The 17,527-nt window shown below is 42.8% G+C and overlaps 1 protein-coding gene across 1 annotated transcript in view; it reads right to left on the bottom strand.

The window, feature by feature from the left end:
• DNAH9 (dynein axonemal heavy chain 9) overlaps nt 1-17,527 on the bottom strand; it is a 1,479,259-nt gene that overhangs the window by 1,216,936 nt on the left and 244,796 nt on the right. Inside the window, exons 10-12 of the mRNA XM_085616775.1 lie at nt 15,499-15,613; nt 9,174-9,242; nt 3,548-3,674 (exon numbers count right to left, since the gene is read on the bottom strand). Coding sequence (XP_085472901.1) covers nt 3,548-3,674; nt 9,174-9,242; nt 15,499-15,613 — 311 coding nt within the window. The remainder of the gene's footprint in view (nt 1-3,547; nt 3,675-9,173; nt 9,243-15,498; nt 15,614-17,527) is intronic.

Below are 17,527 nucleotides of genomic sequence, written 5' to 3'. Positions count from 1 at the left end.
CCTGTACTGAGGAGTCTTGAGAGCTGTTTTGTGAAGGACAGCCAACAAAAACTGATTGTCCCTGGGGAACATGCCGTTCCAATGAAAGGCGACGCTCGGTTAGTTCAATTTCATGAATGAGGGCAGATTCAGCCCTCAACAAAAAGGCGTCAAGTGTCCCCACCACTCCCTGGCCCCTCTGATCCTTGGCATGTATCCGGTAGTGAAATCAAACAGTACCTTTTCAAGATTGATAGTCCATCAGCGCAGGTAACAGTTGTTAGGGGGGTTGCCCAGCCCGGTCTCCTCCAGCCGCGGACGGGCGCAGATGGGCCCGCCCCTGGCCCGGGCTTCGCCCCAGCACGGCCTGGGCACACCCGCGTGCATCCCGTGCTGCGGGAGCACAGACAGTGTTTAGAGGGCCTTCTGGCATGAAGGAAGCTCGTCGGGGGCGTCCGCACAGCAAGGCAGGCTGGGGCTTGAAGTTCCTGGCCCCCCGCAGGCAAAGGCAGCAGCAGTTCGGTCTCCTGCGCTGCTGGAGCACTGGCAGTGTTTTAAGCACCTTCTGGCGCGAAGGAAGCTCGTCGTCGGCATCTGCGCCACAAGGCAGGCTGGGGCTTGAAGTTCCTGGGCCCCCCACAGGCAAAGGGTGCAGCGGTTCTTTCTCCCGTGCTGCGGGAGCACTAGCAGTGTTTTAAGCACCTTCTGGAGCAAAGAAAGCTCGGCGGTGGCGACCGCACCGCAAGGCAGGCTGGGGCTTGAAGTTCCTGGCCTTCCACAGGCAAAGGCAGCAGCAGTTCGGTCTCCCACGCTGGAGTGGCACTGGCAGTGTTTTAAGCGCCTTCTGGCACAAAGGAAGTTCGTCGGCGGCGTCCACGCCACAAGGCAGGCTGGGGCTTGAAGTTCCTGGCCCCCCACAGGCAAAGGCATCAACGGTTCGGTCTCCCGCACAGTGGGAGCACTGGCAGTGTTTTAAGCACCTTCTGGTGCGAAGGATGCTTGTCGGCAGCGTCCACGCCGCAAGGCAGGCTGGGGCTTGAAGTTCCTGACACCCCAACAGGCAAAGGCAGCAGCGGTTCGGCACTCATTTTACCCACCCAGGAAAGATGAACAGCTCAGTGCATCCACCAGGATTTGAACCTATGACTAGGAGATCAAATGAAGATCCATAGACTGAATGAATTAACACACTGAACGACTAGATCGAGCATATAGTAATAGAAAAATGAAATGTTTACATTGATTTTTTAATATGCGAACTGACCGGGCTCCTTTTAGACTCAGAGGGAGTCTCTTCCCTTTCTTCTCTTTGCAACAGCAGCCTGGCACAAAAATAAATTGACACTGTCAAAATTAAACCTGGAAGAAGAAAAAGAAACTACAATGGCTCCTGGCCTGAGCACATGCAAGTAGAGGTTTTGTCAGATATGCCAGCGGTGGGCCAAGTAGGTAGTTGACTGACAGTCAACAGAGTAGGAGTACAATTCTGGATTTGACGGGAGGGCAGTGCAAAAGGAATCCTTGTGCTATGACTCACTCCAAGGAATGGGGGTGGGAACGGAAAGAGATGATCATCACCAGTTAGGAACTGTCACATCTCAGCTAAGGCACAACTGGGCTCCTCTATTGGGAGATTCAGGAAATTTAATAGGACCGCACAGTCAACTGTTTTAATCCCTGTTAAAAAATGTAGTAAATTTGAGGCTGGAAGATGGCCTTTTGTAAGTAATTCCAGGGAACACTAAATGAGGTCTGATCCCATGCCATGCATCAGTGCAATTTCTGACACAACATTGTTTTATAGGTGAACATCTTAATCAATGCTTGAAGCAAGAAAACAACCGGCTATTCCTTAGTCTTTCATGTGTTGATACAAAGGCTTGTGAAGGGTTAGAATGATAAGTAGTGGCACATGATTTTAAGCCTTTCTAGATTGTCTGGAGCTGCAAATGGGCCAAAAGCAGAGAGGGTATCTGCAGGGAGGAGGAGTAGAGCATCTGCAAGCTCTAGATTTGCAACACCATTCTCATCCACAAACAGAATTGTTCAATCAGAGTGGAAAATATGTGCAGAGAAAAAGGGTGCAAGTGTCTAACATTAAAAGACTACAAAGAAAAGCAGCGTGAGGGGGAGTTCAGGAGTGAATGAGACACTCCAAAGACTAATCATTCACAACAAAATATTTGCAGATACTCATTTATTTGATTTGGTTAACAAGCACTGGCAAAGTCAATATGTCTGATGTGTTTTACACATACATTGTTGGTTGTGTAATATGTCTCCAATAAATACTTTTCAAGTGGAAGCACAGAATTTTAGTTAACATGCTTTAAGCTACACCCTTAATTACAAAGGTCCCGCCTCTCGGAAGGTACTTCTAGATACGCTTCTTTGGCCACACCGGTTAGAGACCACCTACCCTTTTCATCTTGCTTCAAGCTCACGTATAGACCTGTACTCATGAACAATTTACCTACAGGTGATCACTGTCCTCTAATTTTCTAAAGGTGATTCTTACAAGAATAATACTTACTTGTGGAAAAAAATTAAACAATTAAGCACTTTCTTGAGTATTTGTGAGTGGGTCAATCACGAAATGGCAAATATCATTTTCATAAATGACTGTGAAAAGCCTGTATCCAACAAGTTATGCACCCAACAGAAGAAAAAAGGAAGCAAGAAAATACAACATGTAAACACTAACACTTTAGGGACTATTTTGTCCGCCTGCCACTGTAACGGTGAACGGGACCGTCCGCCAGAGGTGCGGCGGTCCAGCTGTGGCAATTAGGATGCCACCTTGGCTGGTGCATCCCCCATCCACATCATTGTGGCGGGCGGTGCTCACAGCACTGCCCACCACAATGCTGTGGATGCACGTCATGCATCGGCCTGCACAAGGTGACAGGCACGGCGCGGTGCCTGCCACCTTGTCCATGCCAATGTAGGGTACCCCCCAAGTGCACCCCCATTTCCCCAACACTCTGGGGTCCCGCAACGGGCCCCCTTAAGCAGAAACCGCATACTTTTCCATAACGCAAGTCTCTGCTGGCATCATAATGTAGATGGCGGGTTTGGCAGACACCGCCACCATATTGAGGCCGTTTTCCGCACGGTCGACGAGTCGTCCGGCAGAAAAGCGGCAGACGGTCTTTCCGTTCGCCGCGGACCCCCCAGCCATCCTAATTTGGCGGCCCGGCGATCCGCCCACCATCCTAACGGGCCCCTTAGAATCTAACGCCATACATTGGAAAAGCCTCAGGAAAACATGTACATATGTAATCAGTGTGTGGAGCTGGGCAGAGATGCAAACATGATAATGCTGCTTAAGATAATGGGATTGGGCGTCTCTATACCACTGCAGCATGCTGCTGGTAGAAACATTTACAGAAATCAGTGAAATAATATCCAATGTGCGTAAACTGCAAATACAGAGGTATGGGTCAAGTGAGCGGTCTCTCTGTCAGGATAGAAAGGTTAGTGGCTGACGTTTCCCGAACGATGCATAAAGAACAGGCTAACACAGCAATTAGATGCCCTTCACAGCAGCATTAGCTCTCCATTTTACCTGGGGGTTAAAATTGACTGTGATGAGTTTGGTGTCCTCGTCTCTTTTGATGAGTGGTTGGCAGAGATTGTACTGTGATTTCTCTGACACGGTTTGGGACCACTCTTCGTACCGCTTCTCTTTATACCTGTAATTTGAAGACAAGATAACTCATCTGCATGTTAATCATAAGGTGATTGTAAAACAGATGTAGCCTCTTTCAAGCCAACATCCCTTTTCTGATTTAAATGCAAATAACAGCGCAGCTTTTCTTTCTTCTGGCATGCCAGGCATATATATCGCTCCATCAGTCACCAGAGGGCATACTTGGAATTGAAAGCAAATTGGCACAAGCATAATCTTAAATGGCATCCTGTAGAATCATTATTTATTAATTACCAATTAAAAAATGCAACAATAATCAAAAAATTCTGTAAATGTTAAAGTCTCACTGAACATCAGAGACCTTTTGGTGGCTTGTCTGTGAATGTACATGAATGGTAAAGGCAATAAACCTGTCTTTATACGACATTCCTTAAAATTAATAAGAAATTCCAGCATACAAAGCACTTAAAGATTACTGTTTAAGACAAGTTTACTGTCAACAAGCCCCTTAGAGATCAGCTCAGTAAACCCTCCTCTAAACACCTCCGTTTAGACTATCCAGAAGGCACACTGCAAAGAGGTGCACAAAGAAATATACCCAGAGACAGTGGAGCCTCCCTGAGAGGAGGGGCCTGGGGGAAAGAGAGGCTTCCGTGGTCCGTAGTGACAACTAAGGCACTGATAAAGAGGGGACTGAATTGTTCCCACCTCTACACTAACCTCTGTTTGTGCAGGGGTTTTAAGTTCAAAGTTATGACCAGGTTGCCTGGTAGTTACAAGGTGTGTTTAAAGTCCACACCATTCATTAAAGTCCAGCTGGTTAAAGATTTACGGAAGAGGAGAGTAGATAGAGGGGGAAAAGGAAGGTGCGCTGCCACTCAGAAGAGAAGGGCAGAAGAGAGGCGGGTAAGGAGAAGAAAACAGAATGGTGAGAAGAGGGTAAAGAAGGTGAAAACGTGAAGAGTACGAGGAGTGTTGTGAGAAGAAAGGACAGACAAGAGAAAGGCAGAGGGAAAAGAGTGAGAGAAAGGGAGGAAATGTGATGGAGGAAGGATGGATGAAGAGAGGCAAGTATCAGCATAGGATAAATGAAGTAAAGGAAGGATGGAGAGAGCGGAGGAAGAGGCGAGTGGAAGATTAAAGCTGGAAAATGCGAGTGAGAGGAGAAGGGAGAAAAATCAGTAGTAGAGAGGAGGGGAATAGAGGGTTAAAGAAGGAGATAGTTACATGGAGAATATCTATGAATGGGTGATGAGTGCAACAGAAAGAAGGAAGCAAACACAATTTAAGTAAGAAAGGGGTAAAGAAGAAGGTAAACGGGCAAAAGGTGAATTAGAGAGGCCAGAAATATGGTGACAGAGTTGGGTGGAAGAAATGGGAGTAGTGCAAAGGGAGTGAATGTGAAAGAGGAAGGAGAGAGCAGGGGAAATAGAGGAGAGTTGAGTGAAACTAACATTTTTAAATATGGGAGCGCAATGGAAATGAGGTGCAGAGAACAGGACATGGAAGCTAAAGAAGGAGTGAGGTGAGGGCCACTTTAATCTATCTGGGTGGGGTCCTTATGGTGAAGCTGGGTAGATAGGGCCCAGAAACTAAAAACATAGGAGCTACAGAAAATTGGGTTACTGGTTGAGGGCGTGAGACCCTACTCAAACAGGAACCACAATTTTTGTCAGGTGAAACACGAGTAAGCCCCCAATTATCCCACTCTTTACCCTCTGGTAGCTTGGGACAAAGCAGTCAGGTTTAACTCAGTAAACTATTTATGCAGCATGTCAAACAGTAGTAAAGTGAAAACACAACGCAAGAAAAGCCCCACACTAATTTAGAAAAAAGAGTAAAAGGCTATATTTTTTTTTAGACCTAACCAACAAAAATTCAATTAGACCTGGCCCTACTGTAAGACTTTGACTACCAGAAAAAAGACTTAGGGCATCATTAAGATGGCGGGCGGACTTTGTCTGCCCGCCATCCTTTCGTAGAATGGTCCCATTGGTGACATTAGGATGCTCTCAGCACCGCCCGCCGCAATGCCAAGAAGGCATGTCGTGCTGTTCCATGCACAACGTGGCAGGCACCGCGCGGTGCCTGCTATGTTGTGCATGGAACAGCAGGGGGGTACCATAGGTTCCCTCCATGTGCACCCCTCAGAATCCCTGGGGGCCCGCTACGGGCCCCCAATGTCGAAGACCGCATGCCTTACCGTGGCGGCATTGCCACCACGGAAAGGCATGTCCCCGCCTACATTCTAAAATGGATGGTGGTGTCTACCAGACACTGCCACCATATTTATTTATTATTTATTTAAGGTTTTATATAGCGGGAACATGACCCGTTAGGGTATCAGAGCGCTTTACAGGGATAAACATGTTGCGTACAGTATATGCATAGGCAGAATACAAGGATGGAGTTAGGGAATTGACTACAGTAGGGCAAAAGTCAGAGCTATATACAATAAACAGTACAGCTTTTCCGCCCGGTAGGCAATCGGGCGGATTGCCTACCGGCAGAAAACCGGTGGACGGTCTTTCTGTCCGCCGGGGTCCCCCCCGCCATGGTAATGTGGCGGGGGGAAATTTCAATGCGGGCGGTGGTTTTTGGCGGGCGGATCGTCACCGCCATACAGGCGGTGGCGATCTGCCCGCTATCCTAATGACCCCCTAAATCGGAAGATAGAAACTAACTCTGTTGAACCACTTCATGTAGCCAACCTCTGCCCCATTGCAGTTGGCCTGATATCTCATTTAGGACCCAATCAACCATCAATTGACATGTTTTAAATTGTGCTTTATTTTTTTCAATGTGCTTTTTTCCTTGAAATATTTCAATCTCACATCTCCATTTCCCCGTATCTGATTTTATTTGTTTCCATGTACTTTTGTTCTACTCTTTTTTTCTAAATTTGGTAATGAATTCTATTGAGTTGTTTTCTTGACTTTAAATTTGCTGATACTTCTTCAATTTAACACACATTTCTCTGGGGTGTGCCTGCTGACTGTGCCACAGCTACCACAGATAGAGCACAGAGTTGCTAAAAACTGTGCTTTGGCCTAATCCGATTGTCATTATTAAGTTTTCAAGACTTCCCCTTTCCCAGATAAATAACCACATTTTAGACAAATGGTAAACAGCTATTTAGCTGCCATGAGCCACCAATGTCCATTGTTTCATACATTTAAAAAAACACAAATTTGAACAATACATTCAAAAGGCACAACATAATGTATGTAACACATTTTCTGTCAGAAAGAGGATGATAATACAATATACAATTCTCACATTTCTAAAGCAAGCCATTTGAAAAGTATATAAATATTTTCACTCAGCAACATTTGAATGCATATAACACCCGCCCATATTAGAAAGTATCCTTATTTTTCCAAAACAAGAGAAAAGTATTAACTTTAACTATAATAATGGTTTCTACAAATAACTCCTAGACATTTTCCAAGCACTTTTCAGACCCCTCAATAACATTGCTAATCCATCATAAGATGTCCATGATGAATAACTGTTCTCTAGAGACACTGCAAAGCTACAGTAGGAACTCTCCTGTTACAGGACAGGCCAATCCCACACTGCTCATCGGGTGCTTACATTTGTTTCTGAAATTCTCTTCTACCATCAGTCCGGGAGTGGCACTTACAGCAGCAGGGAAAGGAGAAGGTGTGACCAAGCAGCAGATATTATGTTCCCCTCAGCTATTCAGCAGAGGAGACACAATTCACTGCATCTTACTGGCCTGTGCACGCTATATGGAACATATGGTTGCAAAGAATGTCATGGTGAGCGAAGTAAATCTATGCCAGACTTAGGCAAATTCGTACTTCTGTGTGATGTGTAAAGTTCCCTAAATGTACTTCACTGCAAGCATAATGAAAATATTGCTTACCCTTGTAATAACAGGGTAAACCGTATTGGACCTCTTTCAATCCATTGATCGTCTCACATCGATGGGACTTCTGCATGAGACAATTGGCTGAGGAAATGGGAGCTGGACTGAGTTGTTTCTGTCTGCAGAGGGCAAACTTATAAAGGAGCCAAGGACCAGTACTACTCCAAAGAGCGCACATGTACCTGTGGAGTATACGCCAATGTTGTGGGTTTTCTCTGCTAGCATTAAGTTTTTATGTCTCGCAGCTAAACAAGCATGGTAAAAGCATGTGACCCGGACAATTCCAAAATACAGTCACGTGTAGTTCTGCATGCGGTCTGGGAGATGCAAACAGGCACTTCTTGGCCAACAGCCCAATCGATCTTCGAGGATGGATGCCTAAAAATTGACTTGGTATGAAATGACCATGAGACAACTGAAGTACTGTGCCTTGGTCTCGAAGCATTCATGAGGTCACTCCAATTATAGAATTGCATCTTACATCAGAAATATCAATGCCCGGCACTTCTGCTCTGTTATGGTTATCCACTACACTTACTTGCCACCCTACAGGTTATACGCTACTAGCCAAGACCTGATAGGTTTTAAAATGGAGTATTTTCAAAGTTATGAAAATTGACACAGACGCAAACACATTTCCTCAAAAAAAGTATTCCAGATGGCCAATTCCGTATCCAGGCATCAATAAACAATTATAATGGCAGATGGGGAAAATGCAGTTTTACGCTACTCCTGTGCATGCACCATGCAAACTGCTTCATAAGTGTGTGCAGTTTTCGAACCACTGCAAAACTCAATCATAGAAGCTATTTGAGCATTTCCACTTGCACAAGTAATTTGAGAATATATCCAACACTGTTTTAAAGAAGCATTTGGAAAGCAAAAAGTCCTGCTCTTGGCAAGAGACCAATGTTTTTATTATTTTGCATACATATATAATATGCAAAAAATTGCAAAAATCTAAAAAACTAAAATAAAGGAGTGGCCCAGGAGCCCTTGGATATCATCCCTAGCAGTGAAGTGTACCCCTTTTCCGTAAGCTATGCATAAGTGATCAGACAAATGCTAACACTCACAGTACGAGGGGCCAATGGATGAAGTGGGCTGCCTCATCTCCCCATGGGAAACATCCTTTTTACATCGCGGTGATTACACCGCAATGCATTTAGAACGCTGCCATTACAACGCAAGCGTTACATCGACTTGCACTGGAGGGCGCTATAACCTAAGGAATAGTAAGATTTACTATTCCAACACCTTCTCTACTGTACGTAGACTGGTGTTGGAATAGTAAATCTTACTACTCCTAAGTCCAGCGCCCTCCAGCGCAAGTCGTTGTAACGACTTGCGTTGTAAAATCTGTGATCTTACATACCGCAATCATTTTGATCGCGTTGTAGCATCACATATTCCTCCCCACGCTATATGCTGAGGTGGGTGGTTTCAAAAGCATGAATAAAAGACTAACATGTTAAGACACTAATGGATGAAGAGGGCTGGCCAACATCCCATGAAAGCCTGAATACTTGATGTATTTTATTATGAATTGTTTGGAAAATAGGAGTCTGGCAATACAACAAAAGCTGTACCTAAGCCAGACCTAAAAAAGGCAACACTTTTTACAGCCAGCTACAATACCAAGCTCACCTTTCCAGAAGTTCGATCATTTCCTCATACTTTTGCACCATACGCTTCCCTTCAGCTGATGACATGCACCTTGGACAGAAGAGTAAAATAAATAATGTCAGAATTTCAAATGAGACAAATGTATGGTTGGAATTTAGGAACGGGGCTACATGAGATTATACATCTTGGAATTGGAGAAAAATACCACAAGAGCATATAAAACGGACAAAGGAGTAATATTGTCTAATAAAAGGTAGAAAAGAATCCTGCAGCACCCCCAGAAAACTTTAGGAGATTTCAGCAAGGGATTGGGTTATAATGAGTCTCTTTGCATTATCTTCTAATGTAGACTTGTATGCGCAGATTTGGTCAAAGATTCACGTTTGAGACAATCACAGAGAAATTGTGACTGCTTCTATAAAGCGTACGCTCTTTAATTGTGTTCAGTTAAAACGTGTGGGCATTTTTCAATTTGGATTCCGGTGCTGCTCGCTGGATTTCGGGAGATGCTGAAGGGAAAATTATTATTACAAATGTATTTTAAACATTTAAACTTCACAGTTGCACAAAGCGTTTGATAGTAGCATCCTTTCTAAAATGGTAATGTTTTAACCATATAACCAACACTTGAAGTACAAATGAGGCACCTGCTCCTTGATACTGGAATATGACAGGAACACATATTTTGGGTTGAGTGAAACAGCAAACATGAGAAATTAGTTTTATTTCTTCAGATGAGAACAAGACCGAGACCTCTCCACGATGCTGTTGGTTTTTTAATAGCTCCTTTTTTAGTTGACACAAAAACAGTGCCTATTTTATTATACAATTGGTAGGGCTGGTGGTATTTTATACTATGCTACCAGAGATGCATGTGTGTTACTCATGTTTGCTTTAAGGCAGTTTGGCCCTTTAGGACAGCAGCATGAACCGGTGAATCTAGTAAGCTTCTACACCTTTAATAAAAATCAGCTTCTGATTCACTAACTACATTTGTATACCATACAATACCAAAAATGTATCTGCTACTGATAAGGAGCTGTGACCCGGTTTATCTGTTGTCAAGTAATTACTTTAGGTATTATCTAAAAGAGAAGTCTTTGTGACTCTAGAAAATACATGCAACAGCTCTGAGAGGCATGGGATTTTTCAGCGAGTCCTGGTATTCCCAAGACCAGAACTGTTAGTGAATCTGGGTATTAGTAAGCCTAAAGCTGTAGTATTTCTATTATTTTACTGAAAAGAACAATAGTACATAGTACCTGTAGAAAATGTCAATAGTATCTAAGCTTATGCAAAAAAAAACAAGCATCTAAAAAAACCTTTATTAAATCATTTGAAAAAATATGCAGGTCATATTTCAATACCATACGTGTTAACAAAGACGGTCTGTTGATATTCATGTTGCGAAACATAAAAATATTTTATACATTTCATTGGTTAGTTACAAAAACAATGCACTTTTACAATACAATATTCTGTAGGACCAATACAGTGAGGGGCACTGTTCCATTATTGAGGATTTTGTTACAAAGTTGACCAAATAAACACCAGTGAACATGTGTAGGTATCTCCCGCCTGACCTTCCAGACTATACTTTGTGCTATACGTTGTTGGAGTTAACTAGTGCATAATACATTTTACCATTCTATTCCCTTTATGGCGTATTTGCTGTGCAATATAATGTTCAAATAAAAATGAATATTAAATACATAAATATCAAATAGAAATAATAAGTTTAAATTAAAAAAAGATATTAATAGCCAATGGGTTTTTCTTTCCTCAGCATAGTATATGCTTTGTGGTATTTTCAATTGTGACAGCATATACCCTATGGTGTTTTAACCACAGCCCAGTATTTTGATGGGCATTATGTAACTTGTCAGTCCATTTGTGATAATCATTTCTCAAGCTGTTATACTACGTTATGAAGCTCATACTGTTACTTAACGAATTTCCAACTCTCTAAAAATTGAGCTTAAGAAGGAAGACGCCTCCTGACATAATTTTATTTACCTGAGAATCAAAAGCTAATGCCATACCTAAATAAACCCCCAGATCTGCTACCACTAATTGCGGCATATGAGGGACTCCTAGCTCCCTGGGTCGCCAATATTCTGACCGGATCGCCTTATTCTGACCAAAGCTGGGACCTCGGCCTTGTCTGAGTGACGCTTTAAAGCATCGTAATGCACCCCCTCGGATGTAGTAGTGGCAAGCCAATTCATACATTTTAAGCTTTTTAGCTTCTTGTCCCCAATTCAGCCTGAGATTATTCTTAAATATCATCCTCGTACATTACAGAACTGTATCTAAAGGACCTAACCTGTTGTGCCAGCAGGCTGGCCTTGCCGATGACAAATACAGTGAGCTGTGACTCATTGTTTGAGGCTGAACAAGTATAGCTGTTAACCAAATATATGTCTGTAGTGCATCCATGATTCTACCTGGGCACAGCATGTAGGTGAAGGACAGATATATGCTTTTTGCGCTCTAAAGGGCTACTACATTAGGATATTTTGCAAACTATGAACTCAATTAGTTCACAAGGTCTCTCTCAGACAATTTTTAAAAATCTCTTTTTAGCAGGCTAAACCAAACCTACAATTCAGCTCAAAGTTAAACATAAAGCCATGGCTGTCCCACGAAGGTTGTCGACCGACAAAACAGGCCCGTGCCTGCAATGCATCCTACACCTGCATCACATAATGTCTATTAGAACATTGGAATGTTGGAAGCTCCATTGAAAACAATGGAGTGCTTCGGGCTTATAATGGCTGGTATATGCCCGGAGCTCCAACATTCCAATGTTTCTTTGTTCACAGCTCTGGCTGTGAACAAAGGCTTCAGGGAGCCTGAGGGGATTTGAATCCCCTCGCGCTCCCTGAAGGCTTTGTTATATTTGTTAGAACATTCTGCCCTCTAGTGGCAGAATGTTCTAATAACCTTATAGCCCTTCGTAGCAGGGCTATACCGGTTATTAAAGTGCAGCTGCTTTGTTAAAGTCCCTCGCCTTCGGCTCGTGCCTCTAACGATGCAGCGGGCCTTTAATAGCCGGTATAGCCCGCTATGGCGGGCTATAAGGCTATATTAAAGTCCTGCTGCCTTGTTAAAGTCCCTCGCCTTCGGCTCGGGCCTTTAATGATGCAGCAGGCCTTTAATAGCCGGTATAGCCCGCTACGGCGGACTATAAGACTATATTAGAACATTGGAATGTTGGAAGCTCCATTGAAAACAATGGAGTGCTCCGGGCTCATAATGGCTGGTATAAGCCCGTAGCTCCAACATTCCAATGCTTCTTTGTGAACAAAGGCTTCAGGGAGCCTGGGGAGATTTAAATCCCCTCGCGCTCCCTGAAGCATTTGTTTAATTTGTTAGAACATTCTGCCCTCTAGTGGCAGAATGTTCTAATAGCCTTAAAGCCCTTCATAGCAGGGCTATATCGGCTATTAAAGTCCTGCTGCCTTGTTAAAGTCCCTCGCATTCGGCTGGGGCCTTTAACGCTGCAGCGGGCCTTTAATAGCCGGTATAGCCCGCTAAGGCGGGCTATAAGGCTATAGTATAATATGCCAATAACACCCATGAACCATGACAATTGAAGTAGTGTGTTTATTTGTAAACAAGGCTGTGGATCTATTATTGTAAAAAGAGCATACAGAAATCAGGTGGTGGTAGAAACAAGTTGCAAGCAGCTGTGGCCCGTGCAGGTAAGAACAGTGGGGCCGGATGGGGGGTGGGATTTCGACGGAGGATGACGAAGGAAAATTAAATAAGTTAATAATGTTCCCTCCTTGTCGTCTGTCTCCTCTTTAAGAAAGAGCTTAAGTCTCCCCCTCTTGAAAGAACATTACATCATGAAGCAGTAACAGTCCACTTCTGCTCTTGGAAACCAGTTATCTTTCTTTTCACTCGGTGACAGTATCTATGCCTTTGACCCTGTACAATGCTCTTCTATCTTTTGGCTAGGTCTGTGCTACACAAACAACACATGCGGATATACTATCGCCGAACACTAGTAGGTATTAAAAAGGAATTTTCCAAGAACACGCGGCGCGAGACAAAATGGCCAAGAAGCTTGAGCTGGGTGATTTTTAAGGCAAAAGGTTTATTCTAACCATTTTTCAAATATCTCTTTTCTGGTTTAAAAGCATGCACTTATTAGATCATAAAAAGTACTATGGCCTTCTAATAATCTAGGCTGGCCTACAAAGCTACTCGTCCTGAAACAATATGACCAGGCAGTTAAAACTTACCTAGGAGGTTCCAGTATAAACAAACCTTTGGTGCCACCCACTCAGTGAATAATGTATGCATTGTCTATAGCTTTTCATAATATGTAAACTCTGGCACAGTCACTAAACAAAGCCAAAATGTCATATCTCTTGCCACATATCTCCACAAACCAAATCAGACTCTGGTCTGTGATGGAAACCCCTCAAGAGTTTGGAGAAAGTTTTTCCCTGGGCCTTGGAAATGTGCTGTGATGTCATGCTAATGGCAGATTGTGCAATTGTACAGTGTGCCAAATAATAACAATACATTTGTCACTTGTTTACCTGTAATTTTAGAATTTGGATACATTTGCACATCTGTTTCTAATTTTAAGACTTAGAGCCCGATTCTGATGCGGTTTGGAAAGCTTCCTGACCGAATGGGTTTGGAAATGGTTTCCAACCTAATTGGTTCGGGAGAGTCCATCCGACCGAGTACAATGCATCCGGAAGCTTCCAAATACGATTTGTTTGGACTCCCATTGACTTCAATGGGAGCCTTTGTTCCGACCGAATGCATAAGCTCCCGTTGGAGAAAGGGGTGGCAGGGGGAAATCGGGTACCCTGTGGTGGGCATCCCCGGTGCCTGCCACACTGTGCATGGCTGGTAAGGGAAGACCCATTGGTTCCCCCACGAGTCCGATTGGGAAGGATGCAAGTGCAGGAAGGTCCACTACTGGCCCCCAAAGTCTGATTCCGACTGCTGATTTGAGTTGGACGGCACGATTTGGAAAGACACATTTCCGATCCGATTTGGACTGAGCAAATGCTGTTAGGAGGCCTTCCTAACCGCATCAGAATCAGGCCGCAAATGTTTATGTGTTCTTATTTAATATATGACATTCTTTGGTAAATGACTCAAATTTTTGAGTTGTGTCTGTGGCATTATTTATGTCCAGTAAATAAAACTTTTTGGCAAATCCATGTTCTTAATGTAATATAAATGTTCCTTATTTGCAGTTATAATTGCCTGTTAATGGCCTCATAAGAGGCAAACACAAGCTTTCAGAAAGGCCAATCTTTTAACCCCAAACTGGTGCCCAAAAACAATACAACAATAAAACCTAAAATAGTCCGATTTGTCCCATTTGTCCCAGCTATTCTCCACAAATTGGGCCAGCTGCACAAAGATGGTATTTTGCATTTTCTAAATAGCGATTCCAAAATGCAAAATGATATGTACTAATTTTGCAATTTCCTAATAGCGATTCCTAAAGAGTAGGAATCCCTATTATGTAATCGTAAATAGGAAATGCCATTGCATTCTCACCTATGGATAAAACAGGAAATGGTTTGCATTTCTTAAATTGTAATTTCCTAATAGGAAATCGCAATTTAAGAAATCCAAACCCATGAGTGCCTCTGGCCTTAAGGCCCTTCTGAAGGCAACCAGAAATATGTCACGCACATGTAAGGGCACATATGCCCCAAGGGCATATGTGTGATTCATGTCAAATTAAAATATGCATTTTTAAATGCTTTTTTAATTTTGCACATGGTTACCATGGACTTTAAGATGATGGTAATAGCATTTTCTAAATGCCCAATTCGCATTTAGGAAATGCTATGTAGATGTGCTTTAGGAATTGCAAATAGGAAATCCCAAATCGCATTCGCAATCTGCGATTTATATCGGGTAGAAATCCCAAATTGTGACTGCAAATGGCTCTTTGTATTCTGAAAAGGCCTTTAAGCATTACTTAGCGGGTCAAAATAGCGATTCGGCGCATTAGGAAATGCTAAATGGCTTTGTACGTCAGCCCAAAGTGCTCAGCTAAAAAGGTACACTAAAAAGAAATGTGAGTTTAATAATAAAATGCAAATAAATACATGTTGAACCTTGATTGTGCACTGAACCCCTTTTGAACAATTGAATTAACTTTCGTTATCCTCATCTGAAAAATAAAATGCCCAATAAAATGTTAATTTAGGACCTTAGGCTTACCACATATAGTATGACCATCCATCCTTTACAGGCAGAAGCAATAATTTCGTATTTTTTTACAAAGGTATTAGCAATAAAACATATATTATTATTAACCTTTATTTTGCCCGATTTTTCCAACAATACTTACGGATGTGATATGTGTCGGAAATTACTGAACGGAATCTGAATGCGATATCTCAGTTCTTGCGCCCAGCTGAGGCTGCCTGCGACCAATGGCATGTTCTTGCTCACAAGCGGGTACCCTATGGAGTAGCACATGGCAATATGGTAAACGAAAATTATGCAGAGGCATAGCTATGTAGGAAGCAGCTTATATAATGTTCCATTCTCATTATTTAATGACCAAGGATGTATTAAATGCATATGTTTTTAATATAGCTCTTATCGCTGTTGACAGCTCTTTCTAAACACTATTCATCTTTGCAGGTAGGGGAAATGAGACTTAGGGAAACAAGAGTTCACTGTTTGCTGGGGCGCAGGACCCAGGTCTCCAGGCTCCACTGCCAACAACCGAATCACTAGAGCACATCTTCCCCCAGAGAAACAAGAAATGCCTACTTCTGCACGTCAAACAAAATCCATTTTGCAGATTCAAACTATTTAAACAGGTGTATATTTTTTCTTTTATGGCAAGCAGCTGGTTACATCAGACCAATTCTTCATTCTCTTTTTTTCGATGTTTTAAAAGAAAATACTTTAATTTTCATTTGCTAGTCAGAGAAATTCTGGAATGAATTACCAAACCTTTGTCTCAAGGGAAATGATGTCACCATGAGCAATTCATTTTAATCTACCACCAGGCCTAAATGAGGTGGTGAGCAAACCTTCACGGGCAAAAATGAGTAACAGACTACTGGCTCTGCCCTTGAACAACACAGATGCGATGGGCACCAAAGTGAAGGTTGGTTGGGTCTGAAACCTTCAGTGGTGGAGTAGATTTTATAAAAATTGCACAAACACAATGTATTTCATGATGTGGCCTGCCCTGGCCCCGGTAACCATTAAAAGATGAATTACCTGGCTCTCGTTTTACCAATGTAGCCTGAATGTGGGTGTAAGGCAGTCTATTTACAAAAGCAGAATGGACAAAGGTACCTCTCAGGCCTCTGTGGAAGTCCGGACGAGGCTATGGGAATGGTATAGGCTTTGGGCGAATCACTCAAGATAATATGGAATCTTTACATAAGACTGCTCCTGAGATTAAAAAATATTTAAAACATTTTTAGGTGTTATAGAATGCCACTGATTTTACTGTACCATTGCACTTTACTCGGGAAGTGACACTTTCCAGATCAGTGGCTAATATGTTTGATATTTAATTCTATAATATTTGATAGCTAAATTTATAAAGAGCGGCAAATTCCTGAAGGCTTCTTGGCACTGGCATCTACTAAGAGAGAAAAGTACTGCAAGTGAAAGTGATCTAAATCTAGGACGAAAAAAGCTACGTTTTTAGATGTTTTCTGATGGTCATTAAGTTTGACTGGCCTCTAAGATACAAGGGTGGCTGATTGCACAGCTGGCAGGTGGGGCAGACAAAACTTCTAAACCCCTCCCCCCATGAAGCATTGTGAATTCTGGGAACACTCACTGTTTTTGAGTTGGTCAAACGGAGATGTCTCCTGGGTGAGTACCAAGAAAATGTAATCTTCAGGAATGCAGGTCCCATGCGATGGTGTGCTTTGTGCGCTATGTACAGAGCTTTGAAGGCCGCTCTCTTTTTTATTGAGAGCCAGTGCAGCTCTTCCAACACATTGGATATAGGTTCAAACTTATTGATGTTTTTGAGGAGACGTGCAGCAGCATACTCTACAGTTTTTTGAGGAGCCTTGCTACATGCCAAAATAATAAAGGGCATAATAAATTGCAGTACTCCAATTTTGACAGGACCAGGAAAATGATGAACGACTTCTGAAGCTCTGGTGGAGTAAAGGGGAGAATTTTCCTTACTGTTTTTAGTTGAAAGAAACAAGCTTGTTATTCTGTTCCACTAAGAAAAGTTTGGCATCAAAGATTACCCCTGAATTTCTCACCTTAGATGCCGGAATGGGAAGGGTGCCAATAATACGGGGCCACCATGTGTCATTCCAAAAAGAGGTGTCTCTACCAAAGATGACAATTTAATTTGAGGCCATGACTGCTCATCCAGCTGTCCA

This window comes from Triturus cristatus, chromosome 7, assembly GCF_964204655.1.
Source record: "Triturus cristatus chromosome 7, aTriCri1.1, whole genome shotgun sequence".
NCBI classification, from domain to species: Eukaryota; Metazoa; Chordata; class Amphibia; order Caudata; family Salamandridae; genus Triturus; species Triturus cristatus.
The sequence above is the reverse complement of the archived record's forward strand: the minus strand, read 5'-3'. Positions and strand labels throughout refer to the sequence as shown.